Below are 19,922 nucleotides of genomic sequence, written 5' to 3' on the forward strand. Positions count from 1 at the left end.
GGTGGTTGGCGTTTCTTCATTTGTCAGGCATGTGTGACAGAACAAGCCATTTCTTCCCCCCCCAGCAGTTTAAACCCAACAAACGTCAGAGCTCAGCCGCCCAGCCACTCCATGCAGCACAGCGGGGAAACATTCCTAGGAGCTTATTATATATAAGCCGAGGTCAATTTATTTATTGTAATTCCCAATTGACTATTTTTTTTTAATTTGACTTGGGATATATATTTCACATGCTCATACTCATGGCGGTGGAGAAGTATGGACCAGTGAATAGAAGTAATTTTATTGATGTCTTATCGCTGGTTTTGTATACATCCCTGTAATTAAAAGTTAAATATATAAATCTATGCATGCTGTCTTTTTGCCCTTAAAGATTCTGCAAAGACATTGGTGGTTATTCATTAAGGTGCAATGGTGCTAACCGGGCACTACTGAATGGAAACTCCCATTGATTTTAACTGGGAATTTCTGTGGGATAGTGCACGATCAGCAATACCTTTAATGAATGAACGCCATTGTCCCCCTTTTTGTTGCAATTGGCCCAGCCATTCCACCAGAAAATAATAGGTTGGCGAACAGACTGGAATCTATTTCCTGTCTCCTGAGACTGCACATCTGGGATGGTATGTTCATGTTCTGTCCAGTTTTTCAGGAGTGTTTTTATGAAGTGACTGAAACACCTTTTTAGGGTTGTAACTATTGCAATGGATTTTCTCTTTTCCCTGTGTAGCAAGCCGAGCAGTTAGGACGTGAAGACCAACACCGACTACATCGAAACAGGAAGCTGGTCCTTATGGTCGATTTGGACCAGACGTTAATCCATACCACAGAGCAGCACTGTCAACATATGGCTAGAAAGGTATGTTGATCGGTTTTATTTAGTTGCAATTAAAGCAGAACTAACTCTGCTCGCTCATTCTCGCATCTACTGCTCGCTCATTCTCGCATCGCATCTTGTAATTAACTACATTCTTTCTCTCCGTATATGTGTATATATATATATATATATATATATATATATCTATATCTATATCTTATAATTAACTAATGTTGAATCTTATTTTTAATCATGTAGCTTATTTATATTCTGTAATTACTCTGATTTATTTTACAATGGCATATTCCATTCACATAACAAACCAATGCCCATGGTTATCAAGATACTTACTGGGGTAGTTACGAGTGTCAAAATATAACGAGATCCACCGCTCTTCTATTATAACAACTTGGTAAATAAGATATCACAGGTGCACAAGGGAATGATGGAATACTATATACACACACAGGAGGTAGGATTGTAGAAAATCCTATCCCCACAAGAATCCCTCACAATTGCACTCATGTGATGTAATTATTGCTAGGATAACAGTGATCCAGGATAGTATCCTATATAACCAGTCATAGTGAGTAGAAAAAACAAAAAATCATTTATTAATATCTGCAAAATAACACACTGGGTGTGGAATATATACAAGGGAATTAAAATATTGGCAGTGGAGTGTGACTAAAAATAGGGGAGTACTCCTATATGTGAGGCGATAATCTTATTCCCTACATATAGGGGTTAATACTCCCTGAATAAAGAAACTCCACCACAATTAATGACAGCACAGGGAGCTAGACTGTGCAAGTTTATCTACTGGATGATAAGTGAGGGTTAATACCCACTAAATGTAGATAATTGAGAGAGACTCCTCCTACCCTGATGAAGCGTGGATCTCACGCGAAACCGTCCGTCGGATTTTAGTGACGTCATCCTGGCGTCGGCAGTGGAGTTGTAGTGCGGTGAATAAGACGCTACACATTTGGATATCTGGTTGTATACTGCTTTATTTCATACATATTCCTGTTATTGTGTATTTCTATTGGACGACCATCTAGAATCCTTTAAAAACAAACAAATTAGGCTGTGACACTGATAACATCACCGGTAAGTGTCTAAGCAACCAGATTCCTGGGCTGTAAAAAAGGAGACCAGGTTGCAGGTGCGAAGACCAAATCTGGGTTTTTATGATCACAAATAGGGCTGCAAAAGGGACCTTGACATAGCAGAGCACATTGTGCACTGTAATCTGTTCTTAATTTGCGGTTACGGTTGCCAGACCGCTGCAAAAGTAAGCATAGAACATGGGTGCAGGTATTACTCTAACTCTGTGCTCAGGACATACTTGGAAACGAGAGGTAACTCTCAATGTATTCCTTCCTGGTAGAACATTTTATAAATGTAAAATACTGTCCGTAGCACTGTTAAACTGAACCTGCAAATTCATACTTTACCTCTGTACTAGGTCTCAAGTGGAATGACTGTAGAGCATGAGTGAAACAATGCATTTCCTAAAGCTTCTATCTTGTCAGAAATGCATTGCTTCTTAATCTTTCATTTCACTATGGCAGACATTATATGCAAACCATTTATAGTTGTCTCCCTTCTCTTTCCGTCCAGGGCATACTTCACTTTCAGTTAGGCAGAGGAGAGCCAATGCTGCACACGCGTCTGCGCCCTCATTGCAAAGAGTTCTTAGAGAAGATTGCCAAGATGTACGAACTGCATGTTTTCACCTTTGGTAGCAGGCTATATGCACATACTATTGCAGGTGAGTACTTCAGTTGCAGTTTCGAGAGAGCTACATTAACTCACTCGTATAACCATTAAATCGTTTTGTGTTTTTTTTTTTTTTGATTGTCCTAATGAAGATGGCTTATATATATATTAAAGCAGCAGAACATGTGTTTTTATTTATAAATAGGTGAAAAGCCGAGGATCTTCGGAGCTGAACCGCGTTAATGTCAGCTCTGGGGATCCCCTGCTCCACAAACGACTCAGTAGGAGCCGATAGCAGCTCCGGAGGTTTAAAGGTCCTGGTCATTTAGGCCAATACGAAGACGTCACAGCTTCCTATTGACTGGCGGGACATTTAAGCCGCCATTGTTCCCCACACACAGCCTAGGCCGGAGCTGCTACCGGCACCCCCGACGGAGCGGAGTATCTCGAAGCAGTGGGTCCCCAGAGCAGAAAATAATAAAGTACTACTCTGGAGACCCCCTGCTTCAAACTTATTTAAAGCTTTGAGTAATTTATTTTTCACCCCCTCTTCCTATTTGGACACACAGCCGCATTATAAAAAATGGCCCAAGCTTCTTGTGACAAAAGTGCAAAAGATACAATATTGTACACAACGCAATTATGAATATTTCATAAATGTTACTTACATTTTGCCCAGGAAATCCTTAGAAATGCCTGAAATGCTGCTCTTGCTATACTACAGTTGAATGTATGTACAGAATAAATGAGTACTTCTGTATTAGGTGATACCTTTTGTTATTTGGACTAACAATTTGTCATAGGACAAGCTTTCGAGAGCTCTCTCTTCCTCAGGTCATCAATACTAGTTAACAAAGGAATCTATGGCTAAAACAGAGGTTTGGAAAGAAAGCAGAAAAGAACAGATTTAGATAAGGGTGTGTGACAAATGGATGTTTGAAGAAAGTGGAAGGGTAATAAAACGGTGACAAGTAACAGCATGGGGGAGGGAGATATTTGATAAGAACATTGGCAGAGAGGCAGGCAGGATAATTACAAACAATTGTGATAGGGTGTGAGAAACCCCATATCCACATTGTCCTTTTTGTTTTGGTGTCAGTCTTATTATTCTGAGTTCAAATGTTGTCCGTTCCTGGGTGCGTTTAAACTTTCCATTGAGGATTTTGACTTTTTAATCATTGATGGAATGATCTGGCTGTGAGAAGTGAGCAGTATCTTCCTTCGTGGTGTTGTATAGTGTGTCTGTGCAACACACGTTGCAAACTCTGCAATCATATATGCCAAGATCCCACAGCCAGTCGCAACCATGGAACACTCAATGTTAAAGGATCATACAGCTGCACATCCAGGAATGTAGTATATATGATTCAATGTAACAAATGTGACCAAGGATGCTACATTGGCGAAACCAGGCCAAAACTTCAAGGCAGACTCTCCCCAACATCTAACCACTAGAATGTGCTTGTGTTCCCCAAATGCAATTGTGCACTCTGTACTTTGCATGTCCTGTCTTCTGTTGCAATTTAAGGCAACCTACAGTAAGTTAGAAACGTCTTTGGGTTTAGCTGTCGCCAAGGCTAAAAAGTGGTCTTTATCACCGTCCCATCACTTTACAATGAGCTAAAAAACATGACTTACAGTAGCAATTTAAAGCAACAGTGCCCTGTTTTTATCATAGCCCTGATTTTACAGTATTTTGTGCGCTGGAAATCCCTCGGTTTACGGTGTGTGTGTTTTTATTTTTTATAGCTTTTTTTTTTTCTTTGCTGGCTAATAAATACATAGCATATGACATGTTGCATCAAGCAATATGAAGACCTAATATGTCCCAGTGAAAGGGCAACTTTCTATTCACTGCAGGAAAGCAGCTGTGACCCAGTGGCCTTATTGATATTCCAAAAGGGAAATTTAAACTGGCATATGAAAAGATATAAAAATCTCAGGATTGCCAGAGCTAATAATTAAACTGCTCTGCCCTGAATTAAATTCTGAAACCACCACGGAAAAGGGGATAGCTACTTTCATACAAAAAAAGTAGCATTAAAACTTGCCGAGCATGTGTTAAATTGTACATGTTGACCCATTAAGGGTCCTCCAGTTTCAGAGAGGATGGAGCTGTTCATATTCCGGTGCTTAAATGAGTAGGTTTTATTGCATAGTGCAAAAATAACACTAGAGGGCAGTATTGGGCAGCAGAAATATTTTTATAGGGTTTCAGTGCTTTGTAGCAGGATGGTCTGGCCATGTGTGTTTTATAAATATACGTAGCAAAACTTTAGTTTGTTCTCAATTGGCTACTCGTACAATAGAAAGTAGTGCTTCCATTTTTGTCAACCACTACAGTGCTACTAATCATGAAGGGGACCACCAGAGATGCATAATGTACTGTAACTAGTCTGCCTAGTTGGAGAACCACTGGCATCAAATCTCATCCTGCTACTGGGAAGGCATTAATGCCAATTCCATCTCTATTTATACACCTCCATGTGTGTGGAATCTAGGTACAGTAGCTGATGAGCGTGGCTGCTGAGGCAATCCCACTTACTGGTCCATGTAACGTAAAATAATGTTGGCATACCCGTATGAATAAATGCCGAAGGACTTTGTGATGCAGAATGGATGCATGTTGTAATTGGCATTCTGTACAAATGTGGTGTTTATTTTTTATTTTTGTATTTTTTGTAAACTTTACCTCGATGCAGTGTCTTAAAAATTATGCAATTTCCATTCTTGTCCAACGAATGCCTCTCTGAGACTAGATCTATTCAGAATATAAATATTTAAAGCACAAGTCTATGTATTGGCACACAGTCCAGTTATTGTGAGCCGGCACGCCTCTGTAGTCCGCGTGTTAGTAGGAGATGTTTGCCAGCATTTGTCTGAGGTGTTAATGGGAGTTAAACAATCTGCTGTGCTTGGCAAATGGCTTATGTTGGTTCAGTAGTTAGCAACTGCAATGTAATAAGCTCCGTATGTTCATCATTTGTGACTCTCATAGGTGGAATTACTTTTTTTTTTCTTCTTCTTTTGCATACACCATTTATCACATTCCTATAACTGCATTTGTCCAAGTGGAAAATCTGCATTTCATAACCCGTTACAATGAAAATGCTACACTATAATATGAATATCCCACATACCCATACACTTCCAGTCCCTTGTGCTTTAAACATGATAAACAAACTCGATGCGCTGGTCTTCATTACCCTTGCTGAGTACACAATTTGTCAGGCTGGATATATGTAATACTTGTAACAACCAATAGAAGAGTCCAGATATGCGCAGCCTCTAACTATATTTCATTATGATAATGAATATGCATTAAAGTATGAACATTGCCTGTAAGCCGAGAGCGGATTATATGTACTACTATATGGCTAATCACTATTCTAGTTGGAGGACACTGCTCTATGAACCAAAGTTGTGGAAACTGCTGTGCATGTGCTGTAGACATGAATAGAAACTGATAGGAGTCCAAGGGCCAGATAATTTACAGTGTAAAAAGAGTAATGTGCGCATATAACTAGGTAATAACGTAATCCTTTTGAAATGGCATGAGTCAGTGTCAATTTGTGACTTTAATTTTGATGTAAATGCTGGATGTCCAAGGAGATTTTTCTTCATAAGTTGTAAGTTGTTTTATAATGTGCTTCTGTTATGCTATTAATGTGAAGCTTACTGAGTTGTAAACCTGTAAGGAAAAGAACATTGGCATAATAAGCCAAACAGTAGCAAAGGATTATTGTTGTATGACTATTATGTAACTGTTAAAAAAGAAATCTATATCTTGATAGTCAGATCTGTATCCAGGCAAAATGTCGGTTCAGATGTGAAGGCTATTGTTTAAGCATTTGTTTAATTCTCTCTGCTCTCTCCAGGATTTTTAGACCCAGAAAAGAAGCTTTTCTCTCATCGAATATTGTCTCGGGATGAATGTATTGATCCTTTTTCCAAAACTGGAAATCTTAGGTTAGTATGCAAATAAAGCTGTTTCCTTTTACTGAAGCGGACCATTATATTGCATTCCCACACATTGCTTTTCTTATACCTTTACCTATTAATATTAGAAATTAGCTCAGTTGCAAAAATAAATCATATTTTAACTCGAGTGCAATTGTGACTCTTGATCAGGGGTTCGCAAACTTGCGGGCGCTTGCAGAGGCCTCGCGCTCTTCCCCAAGGCATTAAAATTAAATCCCGGGTGACCGCGTGAGGCCTCTGGAACCTCCATTTACCTTGCTACAGCCGGCGTTTGGAAGCTTCTCCATGGCAACGCGATGGCAATTGACGCCGCTGGGACATGCAGTGTGACGTCACGCGCGTTGCTATAGCAATGCAGCGGGTGATGTCGCATGACTCCGCACGTCATTTAACACGGCACTGAGCGAAGGGGGGGGGGGGAAGCGAGCACCGGGGGCAAGAGGTAGGGGGGCGCAGGAGCAAAAGTTTGCACACCCCTGCTCTCGATCATATTCTACAAGTCACCTTTTCATACAGTGTGGGGCATGCAGAGGGACACAGCTTTGGCATGGTAGTGCTTACATTTCAAATACACTTGACTTCTTCCTAGAAGTAACAGATGATAGCTAATGGATTTCATACTTGGAAGAGACTAAACAAATTTCCCACCTGCATGTCCAAATGTTGCTGCTTCATGCTTTTGTTTCCCTGTGGCCTAGGAACCTTTTTCCTTGTGGGGACTCAATGGTTTGCATTATTGATGACCGAGAAGACGTTTGGAAGTTTGCTCCCAACTTGATTACAGTTAAAAAGTATGTCTACTTTCAAGGCACTGGAGATATCAATGCACCTCCTGGGTCAAGGGAAGCACAGATGAAGAACAAAGGTTAATGGTTATGCTTGTTACACTTGTGTTTCTGGGTGTTTTAATATTTACAGTCGTCCGTTATTCAGCATCTGTTGCAAGATGGATTCGCTGGCCCCTTGTACAGTAAAGAGTTGTACAAAATAAATACTATTCTGATAGCTGTTATGCTTCTGTTCAATCACATGGATGTATCTCTATATCTGTTTGAATTAAAGTCGCATCCTCCAGAAATTCTTTTGCAGAATACAAAAGTATATCTTGAAAATATTCTGCACCACTTGTTATATGATTTGTTGATGGAAATCTATATAGGCATTTAATTAGCAGGTTGCAGAACGTACGTCTTATGAAATGACAGTATTTTATTTGTAGGCTTATAAAACACAGAAAATGCCAGGAAATATCTCATAATTGCTATAAAATAGAATGAAAAGTGTCTCTGTAAATGGTACAAAAGGACTTGTTAAGTCAACTTAAAATAAATCTATTTTAATAGTGTGATGCATTGCACGGTGGAATTACATCTGAAGCCCCTCAATCTAGTATTACCACATTTGACAACAGTTTGATCATCCTATATTCAGTAGCATTAAAATAATCCTCCATGCCATTTTGACAGTGCTTCATTACAGCTGCTGCTTGTATCTTCTCTTCTTGCTTCAACCTTGATGAACATACGTGTGTGTGTGTGTGTGTGTCTCCTGTGTTGGGGCGCGCAAATATGTGAAAAGATAAAATAAAACACAAATTGCAATATGCCTTTCAAAATAGGGGTGGGTCAGATAGATCTTTAATAACTTATTACAATGTGTCCTCACATTCAAAGAGTGTGTTTAATTTTTTATTTAACTAAAAGGAACATTTGTATCGGTCTGCACTATTTGACTTTTTATTCTTACCATGAAGGTTGCCACCCATCCAGACATATACAGTAAGGACATGATATTGCCACTGATTTATGGATATGCCCAATTGAATTAGTAGTATGTGAGTACACATTCTATAAGTTATTGAAGATCCACCCTATTTTGAGAGACACATTACACTATTTGTGTTTCATTTTCTCTTCACATATTTGCACTCCCCAACAACTGGACTTCGATGACACTACTTTGTACCATAGAATGTTTATAAATTATTGATATGATTAAGTATAAAGAATTGGTCCCTTTATGCTTTCCACTACATCATTTTAGGACTAGTAATGCTTACAGGTAACAATCTTTGCTTATTTTTATTGAAATCCTGCTCCAATAAATGGATCACTGAACCTTGACCCCTGTGGTATGTTACATTTCAACATTTTTCCTTTGTTGTTGTTGTACAGTAAGCTGTTCTAAAGCACCGGAAGTTACGGAGCAGCCAGGAGCGGCTTTACAGGATGCCGAGGAATCAAAGAGCATTCTTGTGGAGGAACAGAGCAATGGGCTTGGAAAAACCAGGAAGGAACTAAACGGTGGATGTGCGGCAAACCGTGAGCTTCCCAATAGGGAACTTAATACCAGTGATGGATTACAACAGAGAGACCCTGCCTCTAGTCACCACGCAGGCATTTCAAACAGCAAGGATGGGACACCACCCACAGAAGCACTGCCCTCTTTAGAACAGGATGAAAGGACAGTGATCAGCAAGCCCCAGTCACAGACTGGGGCAGCAAAAGACCTGGACTTCGACCTGTCCAGTGACAGCGACAGTGAGCCAGAAGTTAAGAAAACCTCATCGCCTTCATCAGCCTCCGATAGTGAAAGTGAATGTAAGAGAAGCTGGAGGAAATCTAATAAGCTCGACCAGGAATCGACTATGCCGCAGGAACCTTGTACGGATGATAACTCTGGCAAACTGTGGCCCGAGAACCATTCTGGCGATGAAAAGCAGACCGCTGATGCAAAAGACAAGCCTCTAGCAGAGGAAGAGGGGATGGAGGTTCAGGATGTAGATCAAGATGGCCTTTGTGACCTAGGGAATGGCTGTGCAGATAGGAAGGAAGTGGAGACTGAATCCCAAAACAGCGAACAGTCTGGTATCACGGTGGGGGAGTCCTTGGACCAAAGCATGGAAGAGGAGGATGACAACGACGACCTGGATGAAGATGACCATTTAATATACCTTGAGGAAATCCTCGTCCGTGTACACACGGATTACTATGCAAAGTACGAGCGGTACGTGAAAAAAGAGGTTGAGGAGGTTCCAGACATTCGTAAAATTGTGCCCGAGCTGAAGAGTAAAGTGTTGGAACATGCTATTGTTGCTTTTAGTGGCCTTCATCCCACAAACTTCCCTGTAGAGAGGACACGAGAACATTACCATGCCAGAGCCTTGGGAGCAAAGATCAGCAAGCACCTCACCATGAATCCCGACGATCCTAATAAGGTGACCCACCTTGTTGCAGCAAGGGCTGGTAAGTGCAATATTCTTACATGTTTTTACATCTGATCGTATGCAGCTTGTAGTGTACAAGCTAACTCTCTGGTTATGTAGGTTATATATCTTAGGTTCTGTTGCGTTTGTGGTGGGATGCTTCAGAGCTCCTATATTGCAACCAGTTTCTGGCTTCCATAATCCTTGTCATGATGTAGCCTTAAACATGTTTTGTGTGTTAATGCAATGGGGCAACCAAGGGGCTAACTTCTTGTTCAGTGTTCTTTGAGTCCCTGCCTTTCGGTCAGTGTGTTCTTTAAGTTACACGTTCTAAACCATAAGGAAGCACTTTGATTTCTAAGAGGACACAGAAGAAAATATTTTTTTTTATCAGACTATGCTTGTGGGAGGAGTGAGAAACTCCAGATATGCGCATGTGTTCTTTTGGGTGTTGCAATTTGCCTGTTCTATTACTTCTCAGAACTTTTACAAGCCAGATCCTAACGTATTACCTGGAGAACCACTGTCATTGCAGGCCAACATTAATTAAATAAATTGTGGACATACTATAATTTTACACAGCCCCTCCCCCACCCCCCTTGGCAGTGCCACTTCAAAAGCCTGTAAACCATGACCATTGGAAGCCTTCACAGGACACTAAGTAATGTCCACTACTGTAGCAAGTAACGGGTAATACATTCAACCTGCAATGTGTCAAAAAAGCCTTTTACAATACTTACAAAATGATGGTGCTGCTAAAATGAATGTGGTAATCACTGAGAGAAAGTTATTGAGTATTATATATACCCTCGGGTGACTCCCTGCTACCCGAAATACATACTTCCGTAAGGGTGCCGGTATCTCAGTGCCGTTTACAGGTCCTGGTCACGCTGGCCAATAGGAAGCCGCAAGTGATGACGTCACAGCTTCCTGTTGGCCCGCTGGATATTTAAGCGGACATTTCAATATCAACACTACCTCACATGGTGTTATGTATCTCGGGAAGCGGGGGATTCTCTCGACTGAAATCAACGCGGTTCAGCTCCGAAGACCCCCTGCTTCAATCTTTTTTTTTTTTTTTTAAATGGCCGCTTGGACTACTACTAAATTCAATGGTCGTCTACCAGATTCCAGGTTATGAAACTGTGCATAGCTACTGGAAAGTGGCAGATAATAGACACCGTGACATGTATCTGGTTTCTTTTAGCACAAATCAAAGAGAAATTGGGTAAAACATTTGTCTAAGACCCAAAATGTTAGATTAATCTTGAGAACATACCGTTACGAGGGCGAGTCTCACACTTTTCTCTCCGCCTATTGCCAGACATCTGAGGTGTCTGTTCATAACTGCTTCACTTGGTAATTAAAGTAGAAGTTTTCTGTTCACTTTTTATTTATTTTAGAAAGTCTATTTTCATGCATCTTATTTGCAATCTTTTGTATTGGCACGGTTAACTATTTGTTTTAACTTTGATTAATCCTTGTACGATCTTTTAGCTCTAATTGAACCCTTTTACATTTGAGGGGTTTCGGTCACATTTGGTTAAATTGCAGGTGTATGCGTCTTTCTTGGTGCCCTGCGCGCAGGTGATGGTCAACATGACGACCCAGTTTACAGTTGACCCCTTTCACACACGGACAACCCCTTTTGGTGTGTTCACGTGAGTGAGCTTGTACATGACCGTCACTCTTTTCCAACATTTAAATGAATGTGAAAACCAACTATGCCATATGCTTGAGTACAGATTAACTGGCTTTGGCACAAGTTTGAGGCCTGAAATCTTTTTCATAAAGAATGAATTGATACACTTCAATGGCTGACTGTCAGAATAGTATGCTTTCGTGACTACTAAAGTCCATTCTCCAGCCATTTTTTCTTGCTAAACCAGCCTGGAGAAGGGGTTTTAGGAGAATTGCAACCTTTCAGAAACGCTAACTTGTATTTGTACCATATTGGCTAACGCAGTACCACCCTCCAAACACTAAAATATTTTTGGAATACTTAAGTGAAGAAAGTGGAGGGGGGTCCTTTTTACAGTAGGTGTGTTCTGTGGTTCGTAGCAGGTGTGTAAGTGTAAAGTGCATCTTCATATGTTGATATGTTGTCGCAATCAGTTTGACTTTAAGGAGACGAGCAACGCTTCATAAAATGGATTTTCGCATGATGGTCTATTCTGTGCATTTGATTGTAAAAATACATAAAATGTTCATGGATAAAAGCTTCCAAATAACAGTCCCACGTTATGTTAGAGAAGCCTCATACTTTCCCTTTTTGTGTGCGCTGTCGAAAGCGTAAATAAAAAACACAGTGTGAGGTTATTTTGAAACAGAATAACACGTGAATTTATTCAAGTCAAGTGCACAACGGAGACACCTTCAAAACAAAAGCTCTCTAAATAATAACACGATATGCCATATATTTATACCCTAAATCCTAAAGCTCCACCCCTTTATGGGGGGGCTTGCACGTCACTAAACATTACCTCATTTTGTAATACATAACAATATTAAAGTTGATGTCATTTTGTAATACATAACAATATTGTATAACTACCTGTCAGCTAGAAACCATTCTGGGGTTAAATGGGATGTGCCTATTCTGTCGCCTAGCAATATGTTATGAGAATAAATTCTACTGCAAGAATCTAAACTTATCTCATGGGTTCTCATAACTTTTAGCCTGTTTACACTTTCAATTTGAAGCTGATTGGATGAGGAAGAGTCAATAAGAGCGAAAACATTCCTTTCTCTGCTTCACACATTTGTTTATACAGAAATGAAACACAGAAATTAGACTCACAAAGACAAGACAAAATGGCGGATTGCAATATTCACACAAAATGGCTTCATCCTAAATGCTGTTATGTTGTTATGCCAGACCCCCTAATGTCTCAACTTCGTCAGTCCCTCCTCTGATTCTTTAAAACATTGCTTTTTGAGAATTATTGGTATGATTTTAGTCCAGAAACACGTTGGGAGGCACAAGGGTGCTCCATCATTTCATAATGCTGCTTGAGGGTATAGGACAGTGCACGAGGGTGCCTGCCAAATGTAGTCATAGTCTCGTAGTATGGCGTTATAGCCAAATTCTTTTCCGGAGTTAGAACATTGTACTTGGCATCTTCTTTCTTCAAGGGACTGCTGTAGATTGGTTCTGCAAACAATGGCATCATGTCTGCAGAGGGGGTTGCATATTTGTGGATCATGCCTTTGACAAACGTAACACAAACATAGAAGACAACGAGTATCACAATCATACACATTCAAAAATTTCGCTCCTAGTGATCCCACCAATCCAGTCAGCCCCAAAGGGTCCCAGTCTGTGTCACCTTCCTTCCTAAGTCTTTCTTGAATTTCTCCTATCTTATCTAACTCATGTTGTACCTAGCCACTCTGATCTTGGATGAAAACACAACATTGTTCTTTAATTAGGGCACATACACCTCCTTTTGATGCTAAAATGTAATCTAAAGCCATTCTGTTTTGTAAGGCCATAAGCCTGATCTGAACCTGTTCTTGGTTTAATGATGAAATTAAAAACTGCAAAATTAAGGCCACATCCTTCCTGTAAATTGTTATCTGACTGAACATACATTTTTACACAGGTTTCATTGTTTGGTGGAGACACTTGACCCATAAATTGATTCTTGTTCCTAGTGTGTGATACACCCTTTAAAGAGGTTCCCTTAAAAAATGGGAAAATACAGAAATTATACACATAATACTAAAAACCTTATTTTATGCAAGCAACCTTTCTTTGGATATGCAGTTGCTAGATAAAGGAAATTGCATCTATCTCTATCATCATATACTTTCAGCTATTACTGAGAATTGAAGGGGTTTGGTATCTGTGGAAGCGAAATGCATGATCCTCACCCCTGCACGCATTGTATACATCATTCACTCTGAATATCAGAACAGACAATGTCTGCGATGGTCAACATGGCTGACTTATGATCCTATCCTTGTGGCTGACACACCCCCTGGGTGACCCCCTCCTCTCGTTGGAGGTGCAACACACTTCTGGATCAAAGTTTTGCTGCATATGACACATACATAGAGAGTGATGAGTACTGCCAAAACACATACAAGAGTTTTCACAAGCCTCACTTCCAGGAAACCAATCCTCCCATCAAGGCTCATTTCTACATACACCTTAAATTTCTAACTTAAACACACTCTAAAAAATAAAAATATTGAGTCTCTGAAAAATGAAATGTTCTGATAGAAATCAGGAATATTGAGTCTCTAAAAAATAGAATGTTTTGAGTCTTTGAAAAAATGAAATGTTCCTGATAAGACCAGGCCTCTGCCTGGTATCTTATTTTCCTCGTTGGTTAACGGTTAGAGTTTTGACTCGGCAAGACGTTAACTTGATGCGGCTGTGCTTTAGGTGACTTTGGTCTTTGATGTCGCTGGAACGTTTGGTGGAACTGGAACGAGCTTTACTGTACTTTGGGTCCAGGAAAAGAACTCTGCCACTTTAATTGCTGTATTGGTGGTTAGTACGGGCCCTTTCATCTGGGATGAAGAGCATGCTTGTTTAGGAACTACTTGACCTTTAACTCCGTCTCGTGTAGGTGCACTTTTATCATACCTTATGCCTAGAGAGACTCAAAAAATATATTAGTGGCATACAATACTTATAAAACAATTAATTACCAATAGATGGTCCTTAATTTGTTCCTTTGAACTACTGATAGTCATAAGTCATCCCATAAGTGTCTCATAGGGAGATAATTTATACCTAGGACTAAATTCTTGTATCAATGTGTTTACTCCTGTCTTAGCATCCACATATAGACAGAGGTATCTCCTATTAATGCTCCTCATATTTAAAACTAAGCAGCTAATGTGGACTTTACTGCACTACAATCTAAGTTCCTAAGGCTTTGGGCCTCAGTCATTGTCAAACCAATTGCTTCCATAATCAACTCTATCCTGTCTACAGGCCATATCCCTAAAACCTGGAAAACTACCAGAGCTGTCCCAATCTTCAAAAGTGGGGACAAAAACACTGTCTCAAACTACAGACCAATATCTCTTCTCCCAATACACACTTGCTCTCATTCATGCCTCACTATCATCTCCTCCGATGCAAATGGTATCAACCTTTTCATAAAATACTAACTAACCTTAAAACTTGCCCCACAAATTAAACATCCCAATAGCCTGCACTCATGGCTATTATTTCACACACAGTCACTCCTACCACACCCATTGTGGCCAAGCACTGCCATCTACAGCACTTATTCCCTCACCTGCTATCTCTGTAAATTTCCCTTAAACCTTAGATTGTAAGCTCTTAAGGGCAGGGATTTCCTTTCCTATTGTCTGATTTTGCTGCACTTACTATTCTATCATAATTCCCTCTACTGTATTCTTTATGAAGTGCTGAGAACATTTTTGACGCTATATATATAAAGTCATACATTGCAATACACTACTATCCAAAGTCATGGACAAAAATGTGTTCACTCCCAATTAAACAATTACTATACTAAGACAAATACCCCTAGCCAATTCCAGTCAGGCCTCCACCCCAAACACTCCATTGTAACTATTCTGCTAAAATGTGAAATGCCTTGCATATAATATATACCCTGCTCACTTATGTAACTGTATTTGCCACTATATATCACCTGTCCTTTAACTCTATACCTAGAACATATCCAAAAACGAGAGGTGCCTCCAAATGCACCACTTTGGCAAAACATTCTAAAAATATTTTAACAATAACTACTTCTTATAATAAAATAGAACACCAATGGAAAAATAAATGGTTAAAAATTATAAAATATATCACATATTCAGTTAATAGACAAATGATTTTGTATAAGACTTCACACTAATGTCTTGCTTTATATAATCTCTTTGCACAGTGCTGAGCACACGGTCAGCTTTATCATTTTAAAGACACTCTGCATATTCATCTGACTAAAGAAAAAATATTTTCTATAAGACTTGTTTCCGGGCAAAGAGCCATTTTGTTTCTGGGCGTTTCGCCAATTGACCCTGAAAAGATAAGATAATGACACACCACCGCTTCCTCCTAAAAATAATTATTATTGGATTGGAACTTTTGCTTAAAGTTTAAATACATGGAGCTTTATCCAGAGCCCTAAGAACTACATTTTTTATGACCTTTCAAAAATTAACCAACGGGCCTTTATATAGCTGAGGTTCATATAACTTCTTAACACACAAATAACGCCACACGCTCATGCTATCTCCCTCCACTCAGTTCTCTTTAATGCCTTCTGTATGAACTTTCATAGTTTCACTGATTTAATTCACTACAAATTTATGCTATCCTGTTGCAATTCTGTCCTTTCTCAAGCTACACAAACCTATTTCTTTCCATTAATCAACACTCATAAGTCTACCCCACACAAATTCTTCCTTCATCTCACCTCAGGACTTTTGCTGACTATTTTTAAGAAAGAGGTTGAATCCATACACCAGAACATTCCCTCTTTTTCCTCCTATCCTACTTTGCTTCCAACTCTCTGCCTGCTTTCCTTGACTCTTTTTCCACTGTCTCAAAAGAGTGTCACCATCACTGTTGATCTCCTCTTCTCCCTCTAATCTGCTACATTTCCATTCTCCTTCAAACATGTAATAGTTATACCATGACTCAAAAATAGCAAGCTTGACCCTACCTCTCTTTCTAACTACTGAACTTGTCTTGCATTCTCCTGCTTGCTCCATTTTCTCACACCCATTCTCTCCTTAACCCTCTACAATCTGACATCTGCACTGCTCCCTCCACGGAGACAATTCTCACTAAAATAACTCATGAATTACATGCTGCCCAAGACAGAGGTCATCACACTCTGCTCCTATTACTCCACCTCTCTGAAGCATTTGCCTCTGTGGACCACACTCTTCTCTTTTCTCTGTACACACTCTCTCTAGGTGACCTAATAACATTTCTTAGGTTTAAATATCACCACTATGCTGACAACACCCTCATTTACTTTTCAACCCCTGACCTTACACCTGCCATACAAACCTACGTTTCTGAATGTCTCTCTGTTATCTCATCCTGGAAGATCCTCTTTCGCCTTAAATTAAACATGGCAAAAACAGAGTTCCTCATACTTCCTCCCAAACCTGACCCTATTATCTCCTTCCACATTACTCTTGAATCTTCCATCCAGTAGCTCAAGCACGCTGCTTAGGGGTCACTCCCAACTCCTCTCTCATATTCTCCTCTTTCATTCAAAACATTTCTATAACTGTCGCTTTTTCCTCCACAATATCACAAAGATACACCTGTTCCTCTGTTGCTCAACTATTAAAAACTCTGATTCAGACCCTTATTATCTCCCCTCTTGATTACTGTAATCCCCTGCTATCCCAGCTTCCTGACTTTCACCTGTCTTCCCTACTATCTATCCCAAACGCTGCTGCGAGAATCACTCTACTCTTTAAACTCTGATTCTGCGTTTCCCCTCCTGAAATTCCTCTCCTGGTTTCTAATCAAGTCCTACTGTTTCTGTATGCTCTCCCTACCTACCAAGTAGATTGTAAGCTCCTCAGAGCAGTGACTTCTCTTTGCTCAACTTTTACTTTTATGTCTGGATCACTTATTCTATGACCTCTTACCTTTACCATTTGATAACTATATGATTACGACATGCACCACTCCTGTGAAGCGCTGAGCCTATTAATGGCGTTCTATACATGAAAACATACAATACAATATATACTTCAAACAATGCTTATGAGCTTTTACCCATATTTTTAAACACAAAATATTCCATGTGTTTTTACTGGTTACACACAATACAGAACACACACAATACAGACACCCAAAGAACATAGACACAAACTTCTCTCCTACACAGCTTCTCATATAAATAACCTGCTTTTATTCTCTTTCTAGTTGCCATTAGAACAGAAGGAAAAAGAATATTTTCTGGTTCAAAAGACCTATTCGTGTGGCCAGTACGAACAAATCTTTTCAATTCTATTCTTTTTCTTCTACTCTCTCTCTTAGGGCTGCTCTGCAATTACTGGCAACATGTCCTACCTTTTTACACTTATAACACTTTATGTCCCTTCCAAACAATATACACACAGTCTCTAATTTTATCCCAATTTTTGCATATAAACTTTTCATAAAAATAACCCTCTACTTCCTCAACACCACATATGCCTTAATTATCTATCGGCAAATTCACTTGCTATTTCTTTCCTATTCACTTTCTTTTTCACTTGTTATTATATTAACTTCTGTCCTGGCAATAGTAAAAATTAATACAGCGGGACCCTTCTGTCCCTCAACAGAATTCTTTTGACCCATATTAACGTAAGGTATGTTTCCCTGTGGGATTCAAAAACACACGAGACGGCGCTCCCTGAGCTTATCAATCCCACAGAAAAAGACCCCTCTTTCATTTAAACATCTGCACAATTAGTTGATAATAGTACAAACAAAAACAGTGCCATTCACTGGCCAACAAAATATTTATATTGTCTCTTTTCGGTCTATGTATTCATTCTTTATTATTTTCGTCTGCAGACACACAATCCTTTGAGAATTTTTGGTTTCCCATTATTCCCCTGTTACAGAAATCAAATTTAATTGACCTGTACAATACTTCTTCTGTTACAGAAATCAAATTTAATTGACCTGTACAATACTTCGGCTACAGCAATCAACTGTTAATTGACCTGTACAATTTAGCGTTACAATAATCAACGCAAGCTGATTACGTACAACTCTTTTGGCATGTTATTGTTCTGAATAGTGTAAATATGCAGATAAGGACCTGTCACGAGACTGTTCCCCAATCACATTTTCTCACCATAACTATACCAAAGAAAAACTTGAATCACTTCAGCGGGTCCAACCCAGTCCTGATAAACCTTATACTTTTATAACATGGATACAGATAAGACCTTCTAACCAGATATCCATGAACTCACTTGGTATGTAAATGACAAAACAGAGCAAATGTACAATCAGGGACCCGTCCTGCTCCGACAACAAAAATATTTATCACAACCCAGGACGGTCTGAAAACAATCCCTTTAAGCACAAAAACACTCACTTTCATCACCAAAACACCAAAACCTTTAACGGGACTCTTACCTTAGCCCCTAACAACTCTTAACAACTCTTACACTTTAAAATGAATACAGGAACAGAGAATAATAAATTCACGTGAAACTGCTAGGGATTCTTACTCGTCACATCAGATAAGACACCGTTCAAAAATCAGCTCCACGCACCACTCAAAACAATTTAATCAGGCTGTTTGTCTAAAAAATGTAGGTAGCCTTACCTTGATTCATATGTGAGCTCAGGTTTGAGTGATGGAGGAGTGATTCATCCGGGTGCTCGATTCCGATGATATTGAGTCCCTACTTCGGATTGCGCCATCTGTCGAAAGCGTAAATAAAAAACACAGTGTGAGGTTATTTTGAAACAGAATAACACGTGAATTTATTCAAGTCAAGTGCACAACGGAGACAGCTTCAAAACAAAAGCTCTCTAAATAATAACACGATATGCCATATATTTATACCCTAAATCCTAAAGCTCCACCCCTTTATGGGGGGGCTTGCACGTCACTAAACATTACCTCATTTTGTAATACATAACAATATTAAAGTTGATGTCATTTTGTAATACATAACAATATTGTATAACTACCTGTCAGCTAGAAACCATTCTGGGGTTAAATGGGATGTGCCTATTCTGTCGCCTAGCAATATGTTATGAGAATAAATTCTACTGCAAGAATCTAAACTTATCTCATGGGTTCTCATAACTTTTAGCCTGTTTACACTTTCAATTTGAAGCTGATTGGATGAGGAAGAGTCAATAAGAGCGAAAACATTCCTTTCTCTGCTTCACACATTTGTTTATACAGAAATGAAACACAGAAATTAGACTCACAAAGACAAGACAAAATGGCGGATTGCAATATTCACACAAAATGGCTTCATCCTAAATGCTGTTATGTTGTTATGCCAGACCCCCTAATGTCTCAACTTCGTCAGTGTCTCAACTTCGTCAGCGCACTTTCAGGTAATATAGGACGCGCGTAGTTCTTGCCTTATTGCTCTATAGTGTCTTGAAGCTGCCGTTAAAAAACAAACAAAAAAAAAAACACTGACAAGTGATTAGCTAAATTGCAGATCGATCCGTTCTCCTGTAACTCAGAGCAAAGCGATCGA

The 19,922-nt window shown here is 39.5% G+C and overlaps 1 protein-coding gene and 1 long non-coding RNA gene across 3 annotated transcripts in view; one reads left to right on the top strand and one right to left on the bottom strand.

Moving 5' to 3' along the window:
• Positions 1 to 19,922, top strand: part of CTDP1 (CTD phosphatase subunit 1) — a 143,269-nt gene that overhangs the window by 23,991 nt on the left and 99,356 nt on the right. For both annotated transcript variants that reach the window (XM_075585531.1, XM_075585529.1), the window contains exons 4-8: positions 731 to 859; positions 2,444 to 2,594; positions 6,421 to 6,511; positions 7,222 to 7,388; positions 8,698 to 9,768. In XM_075585531.1, coding sequence (XP_075441646.1) covers positions 731 to 859; positions 2,444 to 2,594; positions 6,421 to 6,511; positions 7,222 to 7,388; positions 8,698 to 9,768 — 1,609 coding nt within the window. The remainder of the gene's footprint in view (positions 1 to 730; positions 860 to 2,443; positions 2,595 to 6,420; positions 6,512 to 7,221; positions 7,389 to 8,697; positions 9,769 to 19,922) is intronic.
• Positions 13,560 to 19,738, bottom strand: LOC142486960 (uncharacterized). The gene is made up of 2 exons (XR_012799095.1): positions 19,025 to 19,738; positions 13,560 to 14,341 (listed from the first exon to the last, which is right to left on the bottom strand). It is a non-coding gene; the product is annotated as an uncharacterized LOC142486960 (long non-coding RNA).

Source organism: Ascaphus truei, chromosome 2 (genome assembly GCF_040206685.1).
Source record: "Ascaphus truei isolate aAscTru1 chromosome 2, aAscTru1.hap1, whole genome shotgun sequence".
Classification (NCBI taxonomy): Eukaryota; Metazoa; Chordata; class Amphibia; order Anura; family Ascaphidae; genus Ascaphus; species Ascaphus truei.